Here is a 24,961-nt window from a genome sequence, read left to right as displayed (position 1 = left end):
TTGATTTACGCTTCACGCTGTCTTGGGAAAGCAAGCAACATTACCAAGGACCTTTTTCAATCTGGTTATTTCCTCTTCTCCCCTCTCCCCTCGGGACAGAAGAGACAAAAGCTTGAAATCACACCCCGCCAGATTCAGAAGCAGCTTCTTCCCCGCTGTTTCAGTTTTAGAGGTACACCACGGAAACAGGCCATTCAGCCCACCGGGTCCGTGCCGACCAGCGATCCCAATTTTTACATTTACCGAACCAATTATCCTGTAAACCTGCACGTCTTTAGAGTGTGTGAAGAAACCAAAAATCTCGGAGAAAACCCACGCAGGTCACAGGGAGAACGTACAAACTGCGTACAGACAGTGCCCGTAGTCGGGATCGAACCCGGGTCTCCGGCGCTGCATTCACCGTAAGGAAGCAACTCTACTGCTGCACCACCGTGACCGCCCCACTTATCAGGCTTCTGAATGATGATTCCATAAACGAGAGTGTAGACCCGATCTTCCAACCTACCTCATTGTGGACATCGCACCTTTTCTCTGTAACTGTAACACTATATGTTCCTCACTCTGGTATTTTTCTATTTGCACTACTGCTTGCACATGTCGGAACGGACAAGTTGGGCCGAAGGGCCTGTTTCCACGCTAAATGACTCTGCGTTTTTCTTGATTGTACTTGTGAATAGTATGATCTGATAATACACAGACAAAAGTACATGTGGCAATAATAAACCAATATCTTAAACAGACATTTGCTCTCCATGGTGTACAGGCATAGCCCCCCCACAGTGGCATCGTAGCAAGTTCCCTCTGCGTTTGAATGATTAGTTATTGATGCCACAAATAAATATTCTATAATTGATCACTTCACTACAATGCAACACACACATGGTCTTCCAATGAAATATTGCTTTTCTCCAAGAACCTGGGATCAAGAGACAAAAGTTAGATTTGAATGGAAGCATTTATATGTATATATGCGTGTGTGCATGTATATGTATGCATGTGTGTAGGTGCGTGTATATGTATGCATGTGCGCGTGTGTATGTTTGCGTGTGCGTGCGTATATATGTATGCGTGTATGTTTGTGCATGTGTATATATGTGTGTACACGTGTATGTATGAGTGTGTGCGTGTATGTGTGTGCATGTACATGTGTATGTGTGTGCGTGTGTATATGTGTGTACCCGTGTATGTATATGAGTGTGTGCGTGTATATATTTGTGTATGTGTGCACACACAAACTTCAAAACTAACTTTTGTCTCCTGATATATGTAAATAATGTACACGTTTCTTGTGAACTTGTATTAATCCTAACTTTAACTCTGCTTTGATTGTCCTTCAGAACCTGGCAGACTGATTCCCAAACTGGATTGTGTGTGTTAGCTGCCACATCTGTGGATGCCAAAGAACTTCCTTTGCAAGGAGTCCAAGCAAATGTCATCACATCTCAGTATCACATAGAACCTGTGGGAGCCTCAAGATCTAAACTCTCTCACATCTGTCGAATAGACACAAGGTAAGTAAATAATTCAGAGGCAGAGGAAAGAATGTGGATATGGTCCAGTGTCAATCTATAAGTCACACAGTGGTGGAGTAACTCAGCGGGTCAGGCAGCATCTGTGGAGAACATGGATAGGTGATGTTTCACAGAGTGCTGGAGTAACTCAGCGGGTCAGGCAGCAACTGTGGAGAACATGGATAGGTGATGTTTCACAGAGTGCTGGAGTAACTCAATGGGTCAGGCAGCATCTGTGGAGAACATGGATAGGTGATGTTTCACAGAGTGCTGGAGTAACTCAGCAGGTCAGGCAGCATCTCTGGGGAACATGGATAGGTGACCTTTCACAGAGTGCTGGAGTAACTCAGTGGGACAGGCAGCATCTCTGGTGAGAAGGAATGGGTGACATTTCGGGTCGAGACCCTTCTTCAGACTGGTTCAGTATAAGGGAAACGAGAGATATAGACGATGATGTAGAGAGATAAAGAACAACGAATGAAAGATATGTAAAAAAGTTCAGATGAAAAAGGAAACAGGCCATTGTTCGCGGTTTGTTGGGTGAAAACTTGAAGCTGGTGCGACTTGGGTGGGGGAGGGATAGAGAGAGAGGGAATGCCGGGGCTACCTGAAGTGAGAGAAATCAATATTCATACCACTGGACTGTAAGTTGCCCAAGTGAAATATGCGATGCTGTTCCTCCAATTTGCATTTATCCTCACTCTGACAATGGAGGAGACCGAGAACAGAAAGGTCTGTGTGGGAATGGGAAGGAGAATTAAAGTGTCCAGCAACCGGGAGATCAGGTTGGTTCACGCGGGCTGAGCGAAGGTGTTCTGCGAAACGATCGCCCAGTCTGCCAAAGGAAGTCGTTGAGAAAGGTTCTATTATAGTATTTAAAAGACAGTTTGGACAGGTAGACAGGAAAGGTTTGGAGGGCCACGGGCCAAATGTGGCAAGTGGCACTAGCTTAGGGCAGCACGGTGGCGCAGCGATATAGAGTCGCTGCCTCACAGCACCAGAAACTCTGGTTCGATCCTGACCACCGGTGCTGTCTGTACGGAGTTTGCACGTTCTCCCCGTGACCTGCGTGGGTTTTCACCGGGTGCTGCGGTTTCCTCCCGCACTCCAAAGACGTGCGGGTTTGTAGGTTAATCGGTTTCTGCAAATTGTCCCTGGAGTGTGTCGGGTTGAGCGCGTGTGTGGAGTCTATGTTAGTTGGCGTGCACTTGGTGGGTTTCTGTGCTGTGTCACTAGACTAGACTTAGATGTGGCATCTAAGGGTTGGCATGGCTGAGTTGGACCGAAGGGCCTATTCTGTGACTCTCTGTGTCAAATAGGATTATGGGGCCTCCCCACTCCATTAGATGTATTTTTAAAACTATATGCCACCTTTTGTCACCGTTTTTGTAGTCGCAAGGAACTGCAGTTTTTTTTAACCCAAAAAGACAATGCTGGAATAACTTAGCAAGTCTGGCAGCATGTTCAAATTCTCCAGAGATGCTGCCTGACTTGCTGAGTTGCTCTTAAACCTTTGTTGAATTTATTAGTAACCAAGGAAGATGGGCTGCTGTAGCTATTTAAGGATAAGGGGTAATAATCATTTAAGAATAAGGGGTTAGCCATTTAGAACGGAGACGAGGAAACACTTTTTCTCACAGAGAGTTGTGAGTCTGTGGAATTCTCTGCCTCAGTGGGCAGTGGAGGCAGGTTCTCTGGATGCTTTCAAGGGAGAGCTAGATAGGGCTCTTAAAAATAGCGGAGTCAGGGGATATGGGGAGAAGGCAGGAACGGGGTACTGATTGGGGATGATCAGCCATGATCACATTGAATGGCGGTGCTGGCTCGAAGGGCCGAATGGCCTACCCCTGCACCTATTGTCTATTGGCGTGACAATATTGCACTGTGGCAGATTCAAACAATTTGTTGTAGCTCACAGATGTTGGATTTTAAATGGCAAGTAAAAATACAAGCATGTTTGAACTGGAAAAGACATTCATCCTCAGACAATCATCCTCTCTGATGTAACTTAAAATAGGTGTGCAATAGGTAATGCAATTCCCTCCGAGTTATCTTATAGAGATGTTATAGAGGTAATCTTATAAAGGTGTACAAAATCATGAGAGGAATAGATTGGGTAAGCACACAGTCTCTTACCCAGAGTAGGGGAATCTGGAACCATAGGTCTAAGGTGAAGGGGGAGAGAAAGATTTAATAGGAACCTGAAGGGTAACCTTTGCACAAAGGGCGGTGGGTGTATGGAACAAGCTGCTGGAGGAGGTAGTTGAGGCAGGTGCTATCGCAAAGTTTAAAAAACATTTACAGATATATGGATAGGATAGGTTTAGAGTAGGGGTCGGCAAACTACAGCCCCTGGGCCGGAAGCGGAACACGTGATTTGATTCCTGCCATCCGGGGCGGGATCCATGTGTACACGTGATAGATGTGGCCCGCCATCCGCTCACAGACGTGCGTCCCGGCCCGTATGCAGAACAAGGTTGCCCACCCCTGGTTTAGAGTGATATGGGCCAGACAGATGGGATTAATGTAGATGGGGCATGCTGGTCGGGGTGGGCAAGTCGGGCTGAAGGGCCTGCTTCCATGCTATCTCACTCTCTGAGTTGTCATCATGCCGTATAAGCTTGGGCCATTCTGCCTTGTTAGCGATGCTACATCAGCTTCACTCTGCCCCTCTGCTCTCTTTACAGAGGCCGGACTCCAGAATGGTACAACAAAGTATTCGGCTATCGTTGCGCTGCTGAACTCCTCAAGATTAGAGATTCCTTCAGTGCGTCCGACACTGAACTGCGAGAAACAAATATATGAGCATGTAAACTGAAAGAACCGCAGATGCTGGAAATCTGAATTCGAATCGGAAAATGCTGGAGATACGCAGCTGGTCAGGCAGCATCCAGGGAGGAAGAAACTGTTTAATGATTTGGGTCCAGGATTTTTTTTCCCCTCTTCAGAACTGAAACGTTTACCATGTTTCCCTTATTTTCTACGTTTCATGATGGAAATGCTATTCACTTTAATGGCTTGCTTGCGAAATGGTTAAACCAATGTGAAAATGTGTTTTTGAAAAAATGCATGCCAGAACATCGTGGAAAAACAACAATAATCATTGCAAGAGCGGGGCCTCCATGGGTGGGAACCCAGCGGGTTTAACACTGGTTTTTAATTTGCTGGGCTGTTTCTGGACAACAGGTGGTTGGGGGATGGAGGGGGGGGGGAAGGGCTGGTGGATGGGGCGGTAAAGAGTTGCGTGCTCAATGTTCAGTTTTGAAGTTCGTGGGTGTCTTTTCTTCAAAGCATCAGGTAACATCTATGTCTAACTGGAGTGTATTGATGGTGAAACGTTGTCCCAAGTGCGTGTAGGTTGTCCATCCATTTTCCCCGCCCTGTTTGCCGTGTAGTAGCAATTCTTCCAACTTGTTTCGGTTATCCAAAGGGAAATATTGAAATCGCTCGAGTTACGGACAGTCCGTGAGGGATTGGCACATGATCCTCGTCGCAAGCTTTGTCCCAAGTGCTTGTAGGTTGTAGCCCAGTTCCCCCACTATTGTGTTTCTTCCAACTCCCCAATGGTAAATATTGAAATCACTCCAGTTACAGATAGTTGGTCAGGAGTTCGATCCTCATTGCAAACTATGTCCCAAGCGCTTGAGAGCAGTCCCCACATCCAGTGTGGTAGCATTTCTTCCAACTTGTTTTGGTATTCAATGGGAAGTCATTCCAGTTGCGGATAGTTGGTCAGGAGTTTGCCAAACTGCTCGCTTGTAACGCTGGTCACTTGCTGTCGTCCTGGTCTTGTGCAAGAACGTTGAACATGGTCTTATCAGAGAGAGAGAGAGAGAGAGAGAAAGGCCATGGCAGAAGCCCAGAGCTTCCTCAGGAGGCTGAGACCGGTTGCCCTCCCAATCAGACGACAATGTCTAAAACCTAGCCTTTTGAGTCTTAGCTTATCACTAAACCCACAGAGAACACCGTCTCTGCTGGCACGATTTAATCTCTACACATGAGAAAAGATGCTAAGAACTTTGCACTTTTATATTTGAAACTCTTATTCTCAATGTGTAATGAATTGTGGCTCAGAAAATCCACCGCGGTCGGTCCCCGTAAATATTTTAACTTGTCCCGTTTCCCAGACCCCCATCTCTGAAATGTGCTAATTTAACAATCCATTACGTTTGCTTTGGAGATTTGAGTACACATTATACAATGGTAAAGCCAATAACGCAATCCCTTTCATTAAGCAGGGTGTCATAGTCTGAAGGGCCGTCTGGTCTATCTGCATTAACTTTGACTAATGTCACTAAGCAATGAAGCTGGAGGTCTTCTGTTTTATTTGGCAGTTACTCGTTATCACTTACAAGATTAAAAACTTCATTAATGTGGCCGTAAAATTAATTTAATTTAGCAGTGACATGGTATCCCCCCCCCCCCATCAGGAGAGGTACACTTTTTATGGACTACTATTAATGACTTGGGGAAACTACATCTTCAGAAAATGAAAGTCTTGTGTGCCTGTTCCAAATGTGTATTTTAATTGTGCTATTAACTTGGGAGAATGAAAAGTAATGATGGAAATCCACAAATTAGTTGTCAGGCAACCAATGAGACAAGCATGCAACAGAGGCTTTGAGTAAGATGGGTGAGATAAACAAATTCTAGACGTGAAGAATGTCAAACATTTGGTGTTGTCCAATGTAACAAGTTACTGGGTTTGTTTTTTAAGATTCTAAGTTAAAATCTCAACTTAGATTTGAAGTTAAGATTGTAACTCGAATTAAGATGGTATGGTGACAATTTACTTTAGATCCTGAATCCTGAAGGGCTTGTCTGACTTGGGTGATTTTGTAGATCCCGAAATCCTGGGGCGCCGGGCGCGACCGAGCGTCACTGCCTACATCACCGCAGGATTTCGGGATGTACAAAATCTTCGCGCGCCATCTACATGACGTGCAAATGACACCCAAGTGGGACGGGCCCTTCAGGATACAAGATCTAAAGTAAAATGTCACCATACCATCTTAATTCAAGTTGGTAATACGCACCATGCGTTCATCGTGACGCGTAAATGACGCACAATTGCCGTCCAAGTGGGACAGCCCCTTGATTCTCTTCCGAACCATGCAACTGTGAATCACTTTACATCTCCAACAGTTTGTGACCTCAGTGGGTAAGATAAATATTTGTCCATTAAATCAGGCTGATTATTCGAAAACTGTTCAGTAATTGTGGATGGAACAAAATTCAGGCAAAGTAACCAAGGAAAGGCTGAGCGGGTTACGCACACTCTGCCTGCAGCCCACTGTGCTTGTTTCTGTGTCCTGCCAGCATTTACTGATTATAGTGGAGACACTGAAGGTACTTTTTAAATTTGTTAGTGGCAATGTCCGATTGTGACAAATCAGCTTGAAATAGTTCTGGCCAGTGGTGAATGGTTTAAAAAGTACACAATTCAGAATATGCAGAGCAGCTTTAGATCAATAATTCAAGTCTAGCTTTGCCCAAGTTGTTACACATGAAGACATGACAGTAAGTTAATGGATGAACCTTGGTATAAATACTTGTCCTTGCAGATACTGGATTGGCAAAAAATAGCAGCTATTTATATTTAAAGTGATTTATGACAATTTTATTCCATACAGCCAAAATTAAGAATCAAAGTACTATTTTATCTATTTATGTATAATCGATACATTTTGTACTTCACTTATGTAAATATTTACTGCATTTGTAAACTGAATGTTCAATAGTTCACTATCCCATTTATTGAAAATGTAATGACAACTGGTTAATGTAGGATTGTATATAATATGGTATAAATCTTCAATTGCACCAGTGTGCTTGTCATGTTCTCTTTCTTGTTACCGATTTTCAGTGGTATCAAACTAGTAATACCAGGACACTAGGGATGACTGGGTCTTCCACACTTCCAGTACATGAACCAAACTTCAGGGAAGAGAAGTATCGAGATCACGGGCCAAGTATGCAACGAGCTACACGGTTACGGTTGTCATTAAAGGCCATCTAACTGTAAGTTTAGAAGGATGAGAGGGTATCTTATTGAAACATATAAGATTATTAAGGGTTTGGACACGCTAGAGGCAGGAAACATGTTGCCCATGTTGGGGGAGTCCAGAACCGGGGGCCACAGTTTAAGAATAAGGGGTAGCCATTTAGAACGGAGATGAGGAAACACTTTTTCACGCAGAGTGTTGTGAGTCTGTGGAATTCTCTGCCTCAGAGGGCGGTGGAGGCAGGTTCTCTGGATATTTTGCAAGAGAGAACTAGATAGGGCTCTTAAAGATAACCGAGTCAGGGGATATGGGGAGAAGGCAGGAACAGGGTACTGATTGGGGATGATCAGCCATGATCACATTGAATGGCAATGTTGGCTCGAAGGGCCGAATGGCCTACTCCTGCACCTATTGTCTATGTTTCTATGATCTATCCGTGATCCCCAGAGTGCTATTCAACCTCCTGAATACTTCCAACACTATTTTGTTTGTTCCGCCCAATATCAAAGTCAGGTGAACTGGGGTTGTGCAACATTTGATGAATTTTTAAACAAATTTAGAAAGCTAATTGTTGCCAGTTGCTTAATGTAGAGATACCACTTTGTGTAATCAAAAACTATATATGTCAAATTGTTTCCCATCCCCCCCCACCCCCACATCAGTCTGTAGAAGGGTCTCGACCCGAAACATCACCTATTCCTTCGCTCCATAGATGCTGCCTCACCCGCTGAGTTTCTCCAGCATTTTTGTCTACCTTATATATGTCAAACCGCTTTGAATTTTGGTTATAATACTTCATTCATAAGTGATAGGAGAAAGATGAGGCCATTCGGCCCATCAAGTCTACTCCGCCATTCAACCATACCTATCTATCTCTCCCTCCTAACCCCATTCTCCTGCCTTCTCCCCATAACCCCTGACACCCGTACTAATCAAGAATCTATCTATCTCTGCCTTAAAAATATTCACTGGGATGGGAGATTGCAACCTTCACGCGGTCCGCCCTGTTTCGACGAATGCAATCTACCCGACGTGCACAATCAAATAAGATCAAATAGAACAAGTTGTCCTACGACTTTAGGCTGTGCACGCCAAGAAGAAGATCCACTGACTTGGCCTCCACAGCTTTCTGCGGCAATGGGTGCCACAGATTCGCCACCGTTCATCTTGGAGTTATTTTACAAAGTATTTTGGGTGTGAGAATTTTACGGAGTTGAGATACTTACAAACAACCACACGGTCCTCACATTGGATTTTTATTGGATGTTATGGCAGAGCAACTGTTAAAAGCAAGAAGAACTACATCCTGTGCACGGGCTTCAGTCCCAGGATGGCAAATCCCTTGGCCATGACAGCAGCAGTAGCTTCACACAGCAGCATCCGCCACATGTTCACCTTGACAACCTCACCTGAAAGTTAAAGAGCACCGATTTTTAATATTTAAATGCAACCTGGACATTATTACCAGTGTTAGAATACAAATGATAATGTTTGGATGGGGGGGGGGGGGGGGGTATTCATGTTATGCACTAAATATTATTCACTTTATTCCCTTAATCATTTATTGTCTTTCCACTGACCGGTTACCATGCAACCAAAGTATTTCACTGTACCTCGGTGCATGTGACAATCAACTAAACCAAATGTTGCCAGTATCTAAAATTAGGTTAATGAAACCATGCTCCCCAAGTTATTGTGGTAGAAGGAATTGTCCAGGCACCAGTCAATCTACCACCAACCAGCAAGTCTGAAGAAGGGTCTTGACCCGCAACATCACCCATTCCTTCTATCCAGAGATGCTGCCTGTCCCACTGAGTTACTCCGGCATTTTGTGTCTACGTTCACTAGTTGCTGGTCTTTGGCCTCCCAGAGAACGATTGCATGGTTCAAGCTGTAAGCAAGGCTTCCACTGGGCAGGCGACCAGCTATGCTCCCCAAATGTCTTTAGCAAGGGGTCAGGTAACCAGCCAAAGGGTTAAAGCTGGGCTGGAATGGTGAGAGATTTCTTTGGAATTCGAAAGCAATTAGTTATCGAAAATAATATCGACAATGTTGTAAAAACACTCCTCTTCCAGCAGTTGTTCGATTTTTCACACAGAGAGTGGTGAGTCTGTGGAAATCTCTGCCTCGGTGGAGGCCGGTTTTCTGGATGCTTTCAAGAGAGAGCTAGATAGGGCTCTTAAAAATAGCGGAGTCAGGGGATATGAGGAGAAGGCAGGAACGGAGTACTGATTGGGGATGATCAGCCATGATCATAGCGAATGGTGGTGCTGGCTGGAAGGGCCGAATGGCCTGCTCCTGCAACAATGGTCTATTATAGTGGAACCAATTATCTGGCAACAGAATTCCCAGAATCAGCAATCTCAGGCAGTCGATGCTGGCCGGATAGGATTCCCAACATTCCACGGATTGCTGAGAGCCAGGAGCAGAGGCTGCACATCCATGTGTGTTGGGAACACGCTGCAAGTCACATAGCTCTGCCATTTTAGTTTGAGATACAGCGCAGAAACAGGCCCTTCGGCCCACCGAGTCTGCACAGACCAGCGATCCCCGCACATTAACACTACCCTACACACACTCTAGGGACAATTTTACGTTCCTGCCAGCCAATGAACCTACAAACCTGTACATCTTTGGAGTGTAGGAGGAGACCAAAGATCTCGGAGGAAACCCACGGCGGGGGGGAACGTGCAAACTCCGTGCAGACAGCACCCGTAGCCTGGTTGGAACCCGGGTCTCTGGCGCTGCAAGGTGGCAACTCTACCGCTGCGCCACCGTGCCACCCATTCTTCAAGCAGATCGGTTCTAATGACTGTGACACAATCCCACAGCCACAATAAACAAGCCACAGTCTTTGTTTCAAAATAAATCTTAATACCTCACAACTTCAAACATTTTTCTCCCTTTTATCTTTTGAGTTTAGTGCCTTTGCAGTCCATATTAAATACTAAAGTGGCTGTATAAAGCATCCTCTCCCCTATCCCAGCAATGCACTAGTCTACTAATGTACACAAGAGCAGTAATGTACTAATGTACAGGAACGGGCCCTTCAGTCCATAATGTGCAGGAAGGAACCGCAGATGCTGGTTTCAACCAAAGATAGACACAAAATGCTGGAGTAACTCCAGCGGGACAGGCAGCATGTCTGGTGAGAAGGAATGGGTGACGTTTCGAGTCGAGACCCTTCTTCAACTGAACTGATCTCTTATGAAAAGTGACCCTTTAATGATTTTGACTATATGAACGGTGTGTTGCAAAAGTGCTTGTTCAGCAATTTGTAAAGGCATTTTGTTGTATTAATTGGTATTAACCACAATCAAAATAAACAAAAAAATATGACAACATGGACAATAGGTGCAGGAGTAGGCCATTCGGCCCTTCGAGCCAGCACCGCCATTCAATGTGATCATGGCTGATCATCCACAGTCAGTACCCCGTTCCTGCATAGAATCAAAGGGTGTGCAGAATGCTGCAGGAAGGAACTGCAGATGCTGGTTTAAACCGAAGATAAACACAAAATGCTGGAGTAGGCAGCATCTCTGGAGAGAAAAGGAATAGGTGACGTTTTGGGTCGAGACCCTTCTTCAGAAGAAGGGCCTCGACCCAAAACGTCACCTTTAGTTTAGTTTAGATTTTAGTTAAGCCGATTCCTATTCACCTTTAAAGGAATCACCTATTCTTTTTCTCCAGAGACACTGTCTGACCCGCTGAGTTTCTCCAGCGTTTTCCGGAGATCTTCCGGATGGCGGGACTGTCATATGCTGAGAGAATGGAGCAGCTGGGCTTGTACACTCTGGAGTTTAGAAGGATGAGAGGCGATCTCTTTGAAACATATAAGATTGTTAAGGGTTTGGACACACTAGAGGCAGGAAACATGTTCCCGATGTTGGGGGAGTCCAGAACCAGAGGCCACAGTTTAAGAATAAGGGGTAGGCCATTTAGAACGGAGACGAGGAAACACTTTTTCTCACAGAGAGCGGTGAGTCTGTGGAATTCTCTGCCTCAGAGGGCGGTGGAGGCAGGTTCTCTGGATGCTTTCAAGAGAGAGCTAGATAGGGCTCTTAAAGATAGCGGAATCAGGAGATATGGGGAGAAGGCAGGAACGGGGTACTGATTGGGGATAATCAGCCATGATCACATTGGATGGCGGTGCTGGCTCGAAGGGCTAAATGGCCTACTCCTGCACCTATTGTCTTTGTGTGCAGAATGCTGTTTGACTCACCCGTCTGTCTGTCCTTCTCCACACAATAACAACTGTCGTAGAACTCGGTGAAGGTTGTGGCCAGTTCAAACAGGTAGTCACAAAGGGTGTGCAGGTAGAGGTCATCCAGGATTTTGTGCAGGATCTCTGCGAATCGCAGGACGCATTTCCCCAGCTTCCACTCTTTGTCGTGAGTCAGCAACATGGTTGTTTCCGCAGCCGCTCGCTGCAGAGTCACATCGTCGATCTTTGCAAGCCGAGTTATGGACCTGCAAGGAAATCGAGAGTGATTGAAAGATGCAGAATGGAAACAGGCCCTTCGGCCCACCGAGTCCACGCTGACCAGAGAATCAACCTTTAACACTGGTCGTATGTTATCCCAGGTAGACAAAAGTGCTGGAGAAACTCAGCGGGTGCGGCAGCATCTATCGCAGTCGCTGCCTCAAAAAGGCTGGCAGTATCATCAAGGACCCACACCATCCTGGCCACACACTCATCTCCCTGCTACCTTCAGGTAGAAGGTACAGGAGCCTGAAGACTGCAACGACCAGGTTCAGGAATAGCTACTTCCCAACAGCCATCAGGCTATTTAACCTGGCTCGGACAAAACTTTGAACATTAATAGCCCATTATCTGTTTATTTGCACTTTATCAGTTTATTTATTCATGTGTGTATATATTTATATAATGGTATATGGACACACTGATCTGTTCTGTAGTCATGCCTACTATGTTCTGTGTGCTGAAGCAAAGCAAGAATTTCATTGTCCTATCAGGGACACATGACAATAAACTCTCTTGAATCTTGAATCGATGGAGCGAAGGAAATAGGTAACGTTTCGGGCCGAAACGTTGCCTATTTCCTTCGCTCCATAGATGCTGCCTCACCCGCTGAGTTTCTCCAGCATTTTTTTCTATCTTCGATTTTCCAGCATATGCAGTTCCTTCTTAAACATCATATGTTATCGCACTTTTGCATCCACTCCCTGCACATTAGGGGGCAATTTAAAGAGAATGAATGAATAAGTTTATTGGCCAAGTATGTACACATACAAGGAATGTGCCTTGGTGCTCCGCCCGCAAGTGACAACATGACATACAGTGACAGTTAAGAATGACACATATAACATTAAACATTAATAATAAAACATTATCGATTAAACATGTGAATTAAATAAAATACCAGAGCAAAAGAAGGCTACAGGTTTTGGGTTATTGAGTAGAGCTACTACTCGTGGAAAAAAAGCTGTTTTTATGTCTGGCTATGGCAGCTTTGACAGTCCGGAGTTGCCTTCCAGAAGGAAGTGATTCAAAGAGTTTGTGGCCAGGGTGGGAGGGGTCAGATATGATCTTGCCCGCTCGCTTCCTGGCCCTTGCAGTGTACAGGCCAATTAACCTACTAATTAACTTTTCCTCTGGGAGGAAATGGGAGGAAACCCAAGCCTGTTCCTTTCCGATATGTAATCTGACAAGTTTCATATCCACTATCGTAATCTGTCTTCTGTGCACCAACCATCAACAGCTACCTGCATTTTAGCTGAGTGGTTTAAAAAGACCCTAAAAACAGGAGTCAAAGACATCGATATCTCCATGACTTATACTTAAGGGCCTGTCCCACTTTCACGACCTAATTCACGACCTTTTTTACTCGTGGACATTTGTCATCATGTTGATAAAACGCCCCGACCAACATGATGCCACGAGTACCTACGACTAGCATCACGACCTACCCACGACCTCCTACGACCATGCTGCGAATATGAGTCAAGGATAAACTTGACAGAGGTCGTGAATTAGGTCGTGGAAGTGGGACAGGCCCTTTAGAAGGTAAATTTGGTATCAGCAGTACAATTCTTTAGTTTGAAGAAGGGTCTCGACCTGAAACGTCGCCCATTCCTTCTCTCCTGAGATGCTGTCTCACCCGCTGAGTTACTCCAGCATTTTGTGTCTATCTTCACAGCTATAGTTCTACTTTCTGCCGAGATATAGTTAAGAGACTGGGGCTATCTCTGATAGAACTGGTAAAACTAAAAGTATTTTTAAATTATTTTGTTAATTTGATAGTTTAACAAGAAAAATATTTTCTCTGGACCTTCTTATTCTTCTTGCGTATGGCGTGGACAGCCTAAAGTTGTCGGACAACTTGTTCTATTTGATCTTATTTGATTGTGCACGCCGGGTCGATTGCATTCGTCGAAACAGGGCGGACCACTTGAAGGTTGCAATCTCCCACCCCTCTCTGGACCTGAAATGTCACCTATTGAGTCTGAAACAGGGATCTGACACGAAAGGTTACCTGTCCATTCTCTCCCCAGATGCTGCCTGACCCGCTGAGTTCCTCCAGCACTCTGTATTTTACTCAAGATTCCAGCAACTGCAGTTCCTAGTGTCTCAATTCCCTCTGGTTGACAGGTTTGTAAAATTATCACTGCATTGGACAACAGCAAATCTAAAACCCTAGTTAAAGAACCAAGCAGCCAGAATAGTCAGCTAAACCGTACTTAAGTTTTAAAAGACAATAAACAGGATAAAACAATATCAGGGTTCTTATTAAAGTTGATAGCAAGCCAGCATGGACATTCTGATAGCAAGAATTACATGAAAGCGGGGAGAACTTAGGAAGTTCAGGAATAAGGAACAATACAGCACAGGAATAAGCCCTTTGGCCCACATTGTCTATGGCAAACACAAGGCCATAACTGATAGGAGCAGAATTAGACCATTCGGCCCATCAAGTCTACACCACCATTCAATCATGGCTGATGTAGTAAGTAAGTTTATTGGCCAAGTATTCACATACAAGGAATTTGCCTTGGTGCTCCGCCCACGAGTAACAACATGACATACAGTGACAGTTACGAATGACTCAGAAAACACTAAACATTAATAATTATAAAACATTAATGATAAAACACCATTGATCAAGCATGTGAACCAACAAAATACCAGATCATCTATCTCTCCCTCCTAACCCCATCCTCCTGTCTTTTCCCCATAAACCCTGACACCCGTTCTAATCATGAATCTACCTATTTCTGCCATAAAATATATATTGCCTTGGCCTCCACAGCTGTCTGTGGCAATGAATTCCACAGCTTCACCACAACAAAATAGAGAGAGTACAGAGGAGATTTACTAGAATGTTGCCTGGGTTTCAGCAACTAAGTTACAGAGAAAGGTTGAACAAGTTAGGGCTTTATTCTTTGGAGCGCAGAAGGTTAAGGGGGGACTTGATAGAGGTTTTTAAAATGATGAGAGGGATAGACAGAGTTGACGTGGAAAAGCTTTTCCCACTGAGAGTAGGGAAGATTCAAACAAGGGGACATGACTTGAGAATTAAGGGACTGAAGTCTAGGGGTAACATGAGGGGGAACTTCTTTACTCAGAGAGTGGTAGCTGTGTGGAATGAGCTTCCAGTGAAGGTGGTGGAGGCAGGTTCGTTTTTATCATTTAAAAATAAATTGGATAGTTATATGGATGGGAAAGGAATGGAGGGTTATGGTCTGAGCGCAGGTATATGGGACTAGGGGAGATTATGTGTTCGGCACGGACTAGAAGGGTCGAGATGGCCTGTTTCCGTGCTGTAATTGTTATATGGTTATATGGTAAAGAAATTCCTCCTTATCTTCCTAAAGGCACATCCTTTAATGATGCCAAGTTAATAAATACAACTTCAAGGCAAAGCTAGATAAATAACTGAAGTAGGCAATATTCAGGGGATTAAGGCGTGACTACTTTAGCAAAATGTAATACCTAAATATGGAGTTCTAATGTCTAATGGAGAATAACTTATGTGGTGCAATGGGACCCTCTAGTGGTAGAACACAATTATTGCAGTCAGACAATATTTCATGTTCAGAGTTAAGATGCTGTCCCACTGTATGAGTTAATTCAAGAGTTCTCCCGTGTTTGCCCTGATTCGAACTCAGAGATTTACGGTAATGGCCGCTCGTAGGTGCTCGGGGCTCTCGTGGACATTTTTCAACATGTTGAAAAATCTTGATGAGTCTTCCCGAGCTTACCTCATTTCCCGAGTACCTGCCGTTAGCGTTATGAGCCGCTAAGAGACGTCCCCGAGCTCTGACGTACACGCTACGTACATTCTATGTGCTTACCACGAGTTTGATTTTTTTTTTAACTCGGGAGAGCTCTTGAATGAACTCGTACCGTGGGGCAGGCCCATTACAAGGTGGTCTAAGATTGGGTGAATCCTATTAGTCCAATAGCATTAATTTATTTTCTATTTACGTTCAAATAGAATAGATTATAAAAGATAATATTTAAGAAAAGAATTAGACAATAGACAATGTTTAAGAAAGAACTGCAGATCTAGCATTAAATGTCGACAAAACAAAGGAGATGGGTGTCGACTTCAGGAGGGCGCAGCCAAAACACACACCCCTCAACATCAGTGGCACCACAGTGGAGAGAGTGGAGAGTATTAAGTTCCTCGGAGTGCAAATTACAGACAGCCTCACCTGGTCCAGGAACAACACTGGGGTTGTCAAACGGGCCCATCAGCGACTGCACTTCCTGAGGAAACTCAAACAGGCCTCACTCCCCACCAACATCCTCAGGACTTTCTACAGGGGCACGGTGGAGTCTGTACTCACGTACTGCATGAACACGTGGTACTCCACCTGCAACTGCTCAGACAGGAAGCCTCTGCAGAGGGTAGTGAGGGGAGCAGAGAGGATCATTGGCGTCTCCCTACCCTCGGTACAAGAACTGTTCCAGAGCCGCTGTCTGAAAAAAGCTCTGAGAATAGCTAAGGACAAACTGCACCCCCTCCACATACACCTGGATCTCCTGCCATCAGGCAAGAGATACCGTAGCATCAAAGCCCGGACTACCAGAACGCTAAACAGCTTCCTGCCACAGGCTGTGAGGCTGCTAAACAGTCACTCTGTACTCACAGTCACCTAACTCTGTGGCTTTGCACTGACATTTTAATAACTCTGGCACTGGCCACTCAAATCAGCTGCCCTGGACATTTTAATGACTGGTTTACTGTATTTTAATGTTGCTGTTTTACCTGCTTTTAACTATTTATACTGTTTCATCAGGGACTGGATTGTTTTTTATTGTTATTATGTGTGAAATGTTTTAAGTTTCATGTGCGATGCTCCGGTATTCCCTGGGAAACGTCTTCCCATTTTGCACTGTACAACTGTTGCTTTGCAAGATGACAATAAAGGTTGATTTGATTTGATTTGAGATGCTGGAAAAATCGAAGGTAGACAAAAAAGCTGGAGGAACTCAGCAGGTGAGGCAGCATCTATGGAGCGAAGGAATAGGTGACGTTTCGGGTTGAGGCAATTGAAAAGGGTGGTGAATCTGTGGAACTCATTGCCATAGACGGCTGTGGAGGCCAAGATAATGGATATTTTTAAGGCAGAGATCAACAGATTCTTGATTAAGGGTGTCAGGGGTTATGGGGAGAAGGCAGGAGAATGGGGTTAGGAGGGAGAGAGATAGATCAGCCATGACCGAATGGCGGAGATGGCTTGATGGGCCGAATGGCCTAATTCTGCTCCTATCACTTATGAAAAGCTGACGTGGCCGTTGTAATTGATTCAAGATATATAAAACAATACAGGACAGGAAGAGGCCCTTCAGCCCACAATGTCCGTGTCGAACATGATGCCAAGTTGAACTAATCTCCTCTGCCTATATCCCTCCAATCCCTGCATATCCAAAAGCCTTTTAGATGCCACCATTGTATCTGCATCCACCACCGCCCCAAGGTACCTAGGCATATTCCAGGTACCTAGCACTCTCTGTGTAAAATATAACTTACCCTGTACACCTCTTTAAATGTTGCCTGTCTCACCTAAAAGCTATGCCCTCTAGTTGCAAACTTAGACAGCTACCTTTCCCTGAGAAACACATGGTTTTTCTCTGATTTTGTTCACTTTGATTTTAACAGTGCCAGGAACTTCTAACAGCTTGCTAACAAGTACATATTGTTGTAATACGAGACTGTATAAAAACACAACTGCTATTTCATTGGATTGCTTTACGCAATGGGCATTTAAACAAAGTGAGGACCTAGACTAACATGCTTGCAACCATTACAAATGGGTCACTCCCCCTTCTCCCTTCTGGCAAGAGGCACAGAAGTTTAAAAACGCACACCTCCAGATTCGGGGACGGTTCAGGGCCTGTCCCATTTGGGCGTCATCCCAAAATCCTGCGACCACACATCACTGCCTACTTCACCACGCACTCGTCGCGTGTGCGGCACGAAGCGCGTGTCATGACGCGTAAATGATATCGCGTAAATTACGCGCAAATGACGCCCAAGTGCGACAGGCCCTTCCCAGCTGTCATGAAGCAACTGAACCGTCCTCTCACCAACTAGAGTGTGGTCCTGACCTTATTGGAGACCGTTGAACTTTATCTTGCACTAAATGTCGCACCCTTTATTCTGTATCTATGCACTGCGGACAGCTTGATTGTAATCATGAATAGTCTTTTCTTTGACCGGATAGCACGACAGAAAAGCATTTCACTGCACCTTCGTACACGTGACGATAATAAACAAAACTAAATTAAACTGATTCCTATAAGGAGCAACTTTTCCCCAAAGGGGTCGCACCTGATTCTGGTGAGGGCGTACAGTAAATAGGCGGCAGTGTTCCCCCGATCATCCAGCATCTTGTCGAAGGAAAAGACATAATCATTGGTCCTGTTGTGAGAAAGGTCAGCGTACTTAATGCACCCAAATGCCACCGCCTCTTTTGCGGCGTTCAGCTCCTCAGGGGTCAAAACCTAGGAACGGACATTAAAAACAAAAATATTTCAAATTGCAGTCTTGGTAAGAGCAGCAGGAAACATTTTTTTACATAGCAAAACCACATAAGATGATGGAGACATAGTGGTCAGTTCTTAAAAAGATGTGTAGGAAGGGACTGCAGATGCCGGTTTAATTCATTCTCCTTGCCCACAGCTAACAATGGCCCGTTTCCTTTATCAGTTACTTTTTTGCATATCTTTATTTCACTTGTTCTATATCTCTCTCTACATCACCGTCTATATCTCTCGTTTCCCTCTCCCCTGACTCTCAAGTCTGAAGAAGGGTCTCGCCCCGAAACGTCACCTATTCCTTTTCTCCAGAGATGCTGCCTGACCCGGCTTTCTGTGTCTATCTTCATAAAAAGACAGTGCTGGAGCAGGTCAGACAGCATCTCTCCATTTTAACTCCCCCTCCCATTCCCACACTGACCTTTCCGTCCTGAGCCTCCTCCACTGTCAGAGTGAGGCCACACGCAAATTGGAGGAACAGCACCTCATATTTCACTTGGGCAGCTTCCAACCCAGCGGTACGAATATTGATCTCTTTAACTTCAAGCAATGTTTGCATATCCTCTATCCCTAGTCATATCCCCTCATTATCACCTCCTCCACGAGCAACAACAGACCATTGTGGGCTCCGCCTTTCCTTGGCCATCGGTGCCGGCTGTGATTTGTTCCGATGGGGACAGAAATGGGGAAAATGCAATGGATACCTTACAGGAAGTATAAACATGGGAAGCACGAGTGTGAAAGTTTGAAGCAGATACAGGCTGCTAGTCTACCTTGAAATAGTGATGTTGGAGAAAGGGAAAGCATGTGGACCATGTGAGGCCATGAGAAAGCTCGCAACGATCACCTTTTTTTCCCAGTTTTTGTAAATCAAGATTCAAGAGAGTTTATTGTCATGTGTCCCAGATAGGACAATGAAATTCTTGCTTTGCTTCAGCACCACAGAATATAGTAGGCATGAATACAGAACAGATCAGTGTGTCCATATACCATTGTATAAATATATACACACATGAATAAATAAAACAGATAAAGTTCAAATAAACAGATAATGCGCTATTAATGTTCAGAGTTTTGTTTGAGTTGAGTTCAATAGCCTGATGTCTGTGGGGAAGTAGCTATTTCTGAACCTGGACGTTGCAGTCTTCAGGCTCCTGTACCTTTTACCTGTAGGTAGCGGGGAGATGAGTGTGTGGCCAGGATGGTGTGGGTCCTTGATGATGCTGGCAGCCTTTTTGAGGCAGCGACTGAGATAGATCCCCTCGATGGTAGGGAGGTCAGAGCCGATGATGGACTGGGCAGTGTTTACTACTTTTTGTAGTCCTTTTGTCAAACTACACTTCCAGTAAAAACCTTGAGACATTTACATATCCCTCCACAGATGCTGCCTGACCCGCTGTGTACTCCAGCGCTCTGTGTTTTGCTCAAGATTTTGAAATGATTTATCCCCAACACTTCTGGTTAAGAACAATAAACTCAGGATCGTGTCACGGCTCATTTGCCTGCATTTTTGAACAAGGCAGACAACGTTGTTGTAACTACAGGGCCTGTTGCACGGCGATTTTTTCGGCGACTGCCGGCATCATTGACTGACGTATCAGGTCACCGAAAAAATTGCGGTGTGATTGACACACGTTGTTTTTTCAAGTGTCGCAAAATTATTTTTGTCGCCGCTGGATTTTGAAATGTTCAAAATCTTTTGGCGACACTGATATGACGCCGGCAGTTGCCGAAAAAAAATCGCCAAGTGGGACACCAGGCCCTTAAAGCCATCACCTTTTCTCGTTCTTTTTCCAACAGTTTATCCATTGATCTTTTCAGACCCTCGTCCAACAGGTCCGCTAGTCTCACAGTTTCACCGGATCTAGTCTTGAACTTCTTTCTGGAAGAAAATATGAAAATAAATTGCTGTTGCGAGAATTTAGTTTTAGAATACGATTCCGATTGTTACTTCAAACTTCTCAGCTTAAAGAAGCTTGTGAGAACCCTAATGCGTAGAAAGGAACTACAGATGCTGGTGTATGCCGAAGATAGGCACAAGGTGCTGGAGCAACTCAGCGGGCCAGGCAGCATCTCTGGAGAAAAAAGGATGGGTGACGATTTTTGGGTCACGACTAAAGAAGGGTCCCGGCCCAAAACATCACCCATTCTTTTTCTCCTGAGATACTGCCTAACCCATTGAATTACACCAGCACTTTGTGTCTAACCCTAATATGCCAGGGATCAGGGTGAATTTTATAAATGATGATTGGGATTTAAATGCTGTTCTCGTTCTGACATCCTCGTCACAAAACCCGGGACAGGCAGCATCTCTGGATAGAAGGACTGGGTGATGTTTCGTGTCGAGACCCTTCTTCAGACTCCATTTCCCGTGGAAACAGGCCCTTCTGCCCACCTTGCCCACACCGACCAACATGCTCTATCCACACTAGTCCCACCTGCCCGCACTTGGTCCTCAACTGCAACAGTGAAATTTACCCTGGTCAGAATCCAATGGTAACCTCTCCCAACGGGAGAGGCATGCGCCCTCTAGTCCCCTCTATGCTTCATTGTCCATTCCAGTTTATTTAGCTTAGTTTTTTAGTTTAGAGATACAGCGCTGAAACAGGCCCTTCAGCCCACCGGGTCCGCACCGACCACCGATCCCCGCACATTAACCTACTAGGGACAATTTTTTTTACATTTACTAAGATAATTAACCTACAAACATGTACGTCTTTGGAGTGTGGGAGGAAACCGGAGATCTCGGAGAAAACCCACGCAGGTCACGGGGAGAACGCACAAACTCCGTACAGACAGGACCTGGAGTCAGGATCGAACCTGGGTCTCCTGCGCTGCATTCGCTGTGAGGCAACAACTCTACCGCTGCGCCTCTGCCATCTGAGGGGTCTTGCCAAACATCCAGAACAATAAAACAAACTGCCCTCAGCGTTTCTTCACCTTAATTCCAAATAAATTGCTAGTCAGACATGATGATTCCTTGACAAATTCCCACTGTCACACATAATCCAGAGTGTACAAGCCATTTCACTGTGCCTCGGTACACGTCACAATATTGAACTAAACCTAAACTTTATCCTTAATTGTAGAACATGCAGGTTAAACTTTATATATTAAAAAAACTCTTCTGCCTAGTAGAAAGAACAGACTTGGGAGACACAAGAAGCTGCAGATGATGGAATCTGTCAATTGCTGGAGACATTGTTTCTCTTAAAACAGCTTTTCCCTAGTTCGGTGACAAATTGGGAGTATGAGGGTAGACAAAAATGCTGGAGAAACTCAGCGGGTGAGGCAGCATCTATGGAGCGAAGGAATAGGTGACGTTTCGGGTCGAGACCCTTCTTCAGAAGGATTTCGGGTCGAGACCCTTCTTTAGAAACTTAGTGGGTGAGGCAGCATCTATGGAGCGACGGAATAGGTGACGTTTCGGGTCTCGACCCGAAACGTCACCTATTCCTTCGCTCCATAGATGCTGCCTCACCCACTGAGTTTCTCCAGCATTTTTGTCTACCTTCGATTTCTCCAGCATCTGCAGTTCTTTCTTAAACAAGGGGAGTATGAATGTAACTCCACTTATTTTGATAGTACCACTAACTACCATTTGAAAATTTTAGGATGACACAAAGAATTATGAAAGTCACAATCAATTATATGCAGAGGAAGATGATTAAATTCTGGATTAAGACGACTTACTTATCTTCACCTAATACCACACCAAATCCGGTATGTTCCACTCTGATCTCCTTAGGGTCATACCAACCAATCATCTGTGCTGCTGCAAAGATTGTCTGGAAATGGACACTCTGGTGTGGAAGGGAAAAAAAACGTGATCAAGATTAGACTAAAGGTGGGAATTCAAACAATCTACAATGTTGACGCAATGAGAAACTTTAGAGATACAGCATCGAAATAGGCCCCTCGGCCCACTGAGTCCGCGCCGACCAGCGATCCCCGTAGACTAAGGGCCTGTCCCACGAGCATGCGACCTGCATGCGACAAGCGCGACCAAACCAGAAGCGGGGGCCGCGCGGAGGTCGAGTGATCCCCGTACAGGGCCGGCCCCACCAGCATGCGCCTGCAAGCGGCGAGCGCGACCAAACCGGAAGAGGGGGCCGCGCGAAGGTCGAGCGAGTGACGTGAAGTTCGAGCGAAGTCCGCGGGAAGTTCGCACGTGACGTACGGCGTCAAGATGCTGAGTATGGCGTCGAGGCAGCGGCGGGCCGGCAGGCCGTTGCCGCGCGGAATTTTTGAACACGGTCAGTTTTTCGGAGCCCCTCGCGATGTCGGGACCAGCTCCGCACAACTCCATACGGCTCCGGCGATCGAAGTGGGACCAGTCCCGAGAGGCCGTACGGCTCAAGCGACCACGTTAGGTCGCGCTTGCCGCATGGAGACGCATGCTCGTGGGACAGGCCCTTAACACTATCCCACACACGAGGGATAATTTACAATTTTTACCAAAGCCAATTAACCTACCAACCTGTACGTCTTTGGAGTGTGGGAGGAAACCCACACGGTCACGGGGAGAACGGACAAACTCCGTACAGACAGCACCCATAGCGCTCACTACAGAAATAGCACAGTTCACAAACCACAGGTTGACAGCAGCAATTAGTGCAACAACTGCTTGCTTACAATACCTCAATGTAAATTTTACGTTCCTGGACAAATGACATTTTAACACATTCCTGAGAATCATCTGAGAATTCATAATTATTAGTTTTGAGATCGATTGGAAATATTTTTTAATGTTAGAAAATGTAACTGGTTCCGCTTTTGGTACATGGAACGAATGAGCAGTGTGGATGTGGGTGCTGTGTTTCTATTAGTCATGAATAATTCTAATCAACAGATTTCTTCCAAAGTAACAGGGCGGCACGGTGGCGCAGCGGTTGAGTTGCCACCTTCAGCGCCAGAGATCCAGGTTCGATCCCGACTACGGGCACTGCCTGTACGGAGTTTGTACGTTCGCCCCGTGACCTGCGTGGGTTTTCTCCGGGATCTTAGGTTTCCTCCCACACACCGAAGACGTGCAGGATAATGGTCTTGGTAAAATTGTAAATTGTCCCTGGTGTGTGTAGGATAGTGATAATGGGCGGGGATCGCTGGTCGGTGCGGACTTGTTGGGCCGAAAGGCAGTGGAGGCCAAATCACTGGTTGGATTTAAGAGAGAGTTAGATAGAGCTGTAGGGGCTAGTGGAGTCAAGGGATATGGGGAGAAGGCAGGCACGGGTTATTGATTGGGGGCGATCAGCCATGATCACAGTGAATGGCGGTGCTGGCTCGAAGGGCCGAATGGCCTCCTCCTGCACCTATTTCCGCGCTGTATCTCTAAACTAAACTAACAAAGGTAAAATGCAGTGGATGGAGAAAAGGTATGTAAATATTTTATTGGTCTGGGGGATGAAGGTAGAACATTTCGGCGTTGAACCCACCTGCCCATTATCCACAACATAGATAATGATATCAGCCTTCTCCTCAAAGATCCTATGTCGAAGAGCGGCCAAGTCTGACGTATCGTAGGTGTATCCTCCGTCTGACTTTACTATTGTCAGCGGCACCGAGCAGCCTGGTGGAAAAACAATCTTCCGCCCTTCATCAAGTTGGGCCATACCTATTGGAGAGAATTATGCAACCCTGGCATTATTCAGCTGCAAATTGTGGCAAAAGGAAAAAAACAATTACAACTGCTTCATCAGGCAAATGATACATCGACAATAAAGCAGTGCAGAATGGCTCTTTGCATATTTATTTTATACATTCAACTGCCTATCAATAACAGAGTACTAAAAGGTGTACACAAAATCTCATGTTATGGTGAAGATGAGTTTTTAGTGTGATGTGAATTCTTCTATCTTTGGTGGCGGCCCATCGGTAAGGATGATGGTGGTTAGAGGGCGGCACAAAAACCTGCGCGTGAATGAGTTTAAGGTGGAGAATAGACAATAGGCAATAAGTGCAGGAGTAGGCCATTCGGCCCTTCGAGCCAGCACCGCCATTCAATGTGATCATGGCTGATCATCCACAATCAGTACCCCATTCCTGCCTTCTCCCCATATCCCCTGACTCCGCTATTTTTAAGAGCCCTATCTAGCTCTCTCTTGAAAGCATCCAGAGAACCTGCCTCCACCGCGCTCTGAGGCAGAGAATTCCACAGACTCACCACTCTCTGTGAGAAACAGTGTTTCCTCGTCTCCGTTCTAAATGGCTTACTCCTTATTCTTAAATTGTGGCCCCTGGTTCTGGTCTCCCCCAACATCGGGAACATGTTTCCTACCTCTAGCGTGTCCAAGCCCTTAACAATCTTAGAAGCCGTTGCACTATAACAACCCCACCCTCTCGGCCGCAGAAGTCAGAGTCCAGTGGCCATCACGGCTGGAGACGTCGTGGCTGCAGTGGGCGGCCATGTATCTTTAGTGCTGTGACTAGCCCTTCGC

General features: G+C 45.4%; 2 protein-coding genes across 2 annotated transcripts in view; one reads left to right on the top strand and one right to left on the bottom strand.

Annotated features, from left to right (window-relative positions):
- Positions 1-6,342, top strand: part of LOC116978221 (rho GTPase-activating protein 7-like) — a 36,224-nt gene extending 29,882 nt beyond the window's left edge. The window contains 2 exon segments of the mRNA XM_033029211.1: positions 1,338-1,511; positions 4,199-6,342. Coding sequence (XP_032885102.1) covers positions 1,338-1,511; positions 4,199-4,316 — 292 coding nt within the window. The 3' untranslated portion in view covers positions 4,317-6,342.
- A 2,413-nt stretch (positions 6,343-8,755) lies between these two features.
- The window catches only part of rars1 (arginyl-tRNA synthetase 1), a 40,572-nt gene continuing 24,366 nt past the window's right edge, over positions 8,756-24,961 (bottom strand). Inside the window, exons 10-15 of the mRNA XM_033029212.1 lie at positions 23,960-24,138; positions 22,218-22,327; positions 20,301-20,406; positions 18,319-18,491; positions 11,739-11,986; positions 8,756-8,925 (exon numbers count right to left, since the gene is read on the bottom strand). Coding sequence (XP_032885103.1) covers positions 8,816-8,925; positions 11,739-11,986; positions 18,319-18,491; positions 20,301-20,406; positions 22,218-22,327; positions 23,960-24,138 — 926 coding nt within the window. The 3' untranslated portion in view covers positions 8,756-8,815. The remainder of the gene's footprint in view (positions 8,926-11,738; positions 11,987-18,318; positions 18,492-20,300; positions 20,407-22,217; positions 22,328-23,959; positions 24,139-24,961) is intronic.

This window comes from Amblyraja radiata, chromosome 11, assembly GCF_010909765.2.
Source record: "Amblyraja radiata isolate CabotCenter1 chromosome 11, sAmbRad1.1.pri, whole genome shotgun sequence".
Classification (NCBI taxonomy): domain Eukaryota; kingdom Metazoa; phylum Chordata; class Chondrichthyes; order Rajiformes; family Rajidae; genus Amblyraja; species Amblyraja radiata.
Note: the sequence above shows the minus strand (reverse complement) of the source record. Positions and strands in the feature narration are given on the sequence as shown.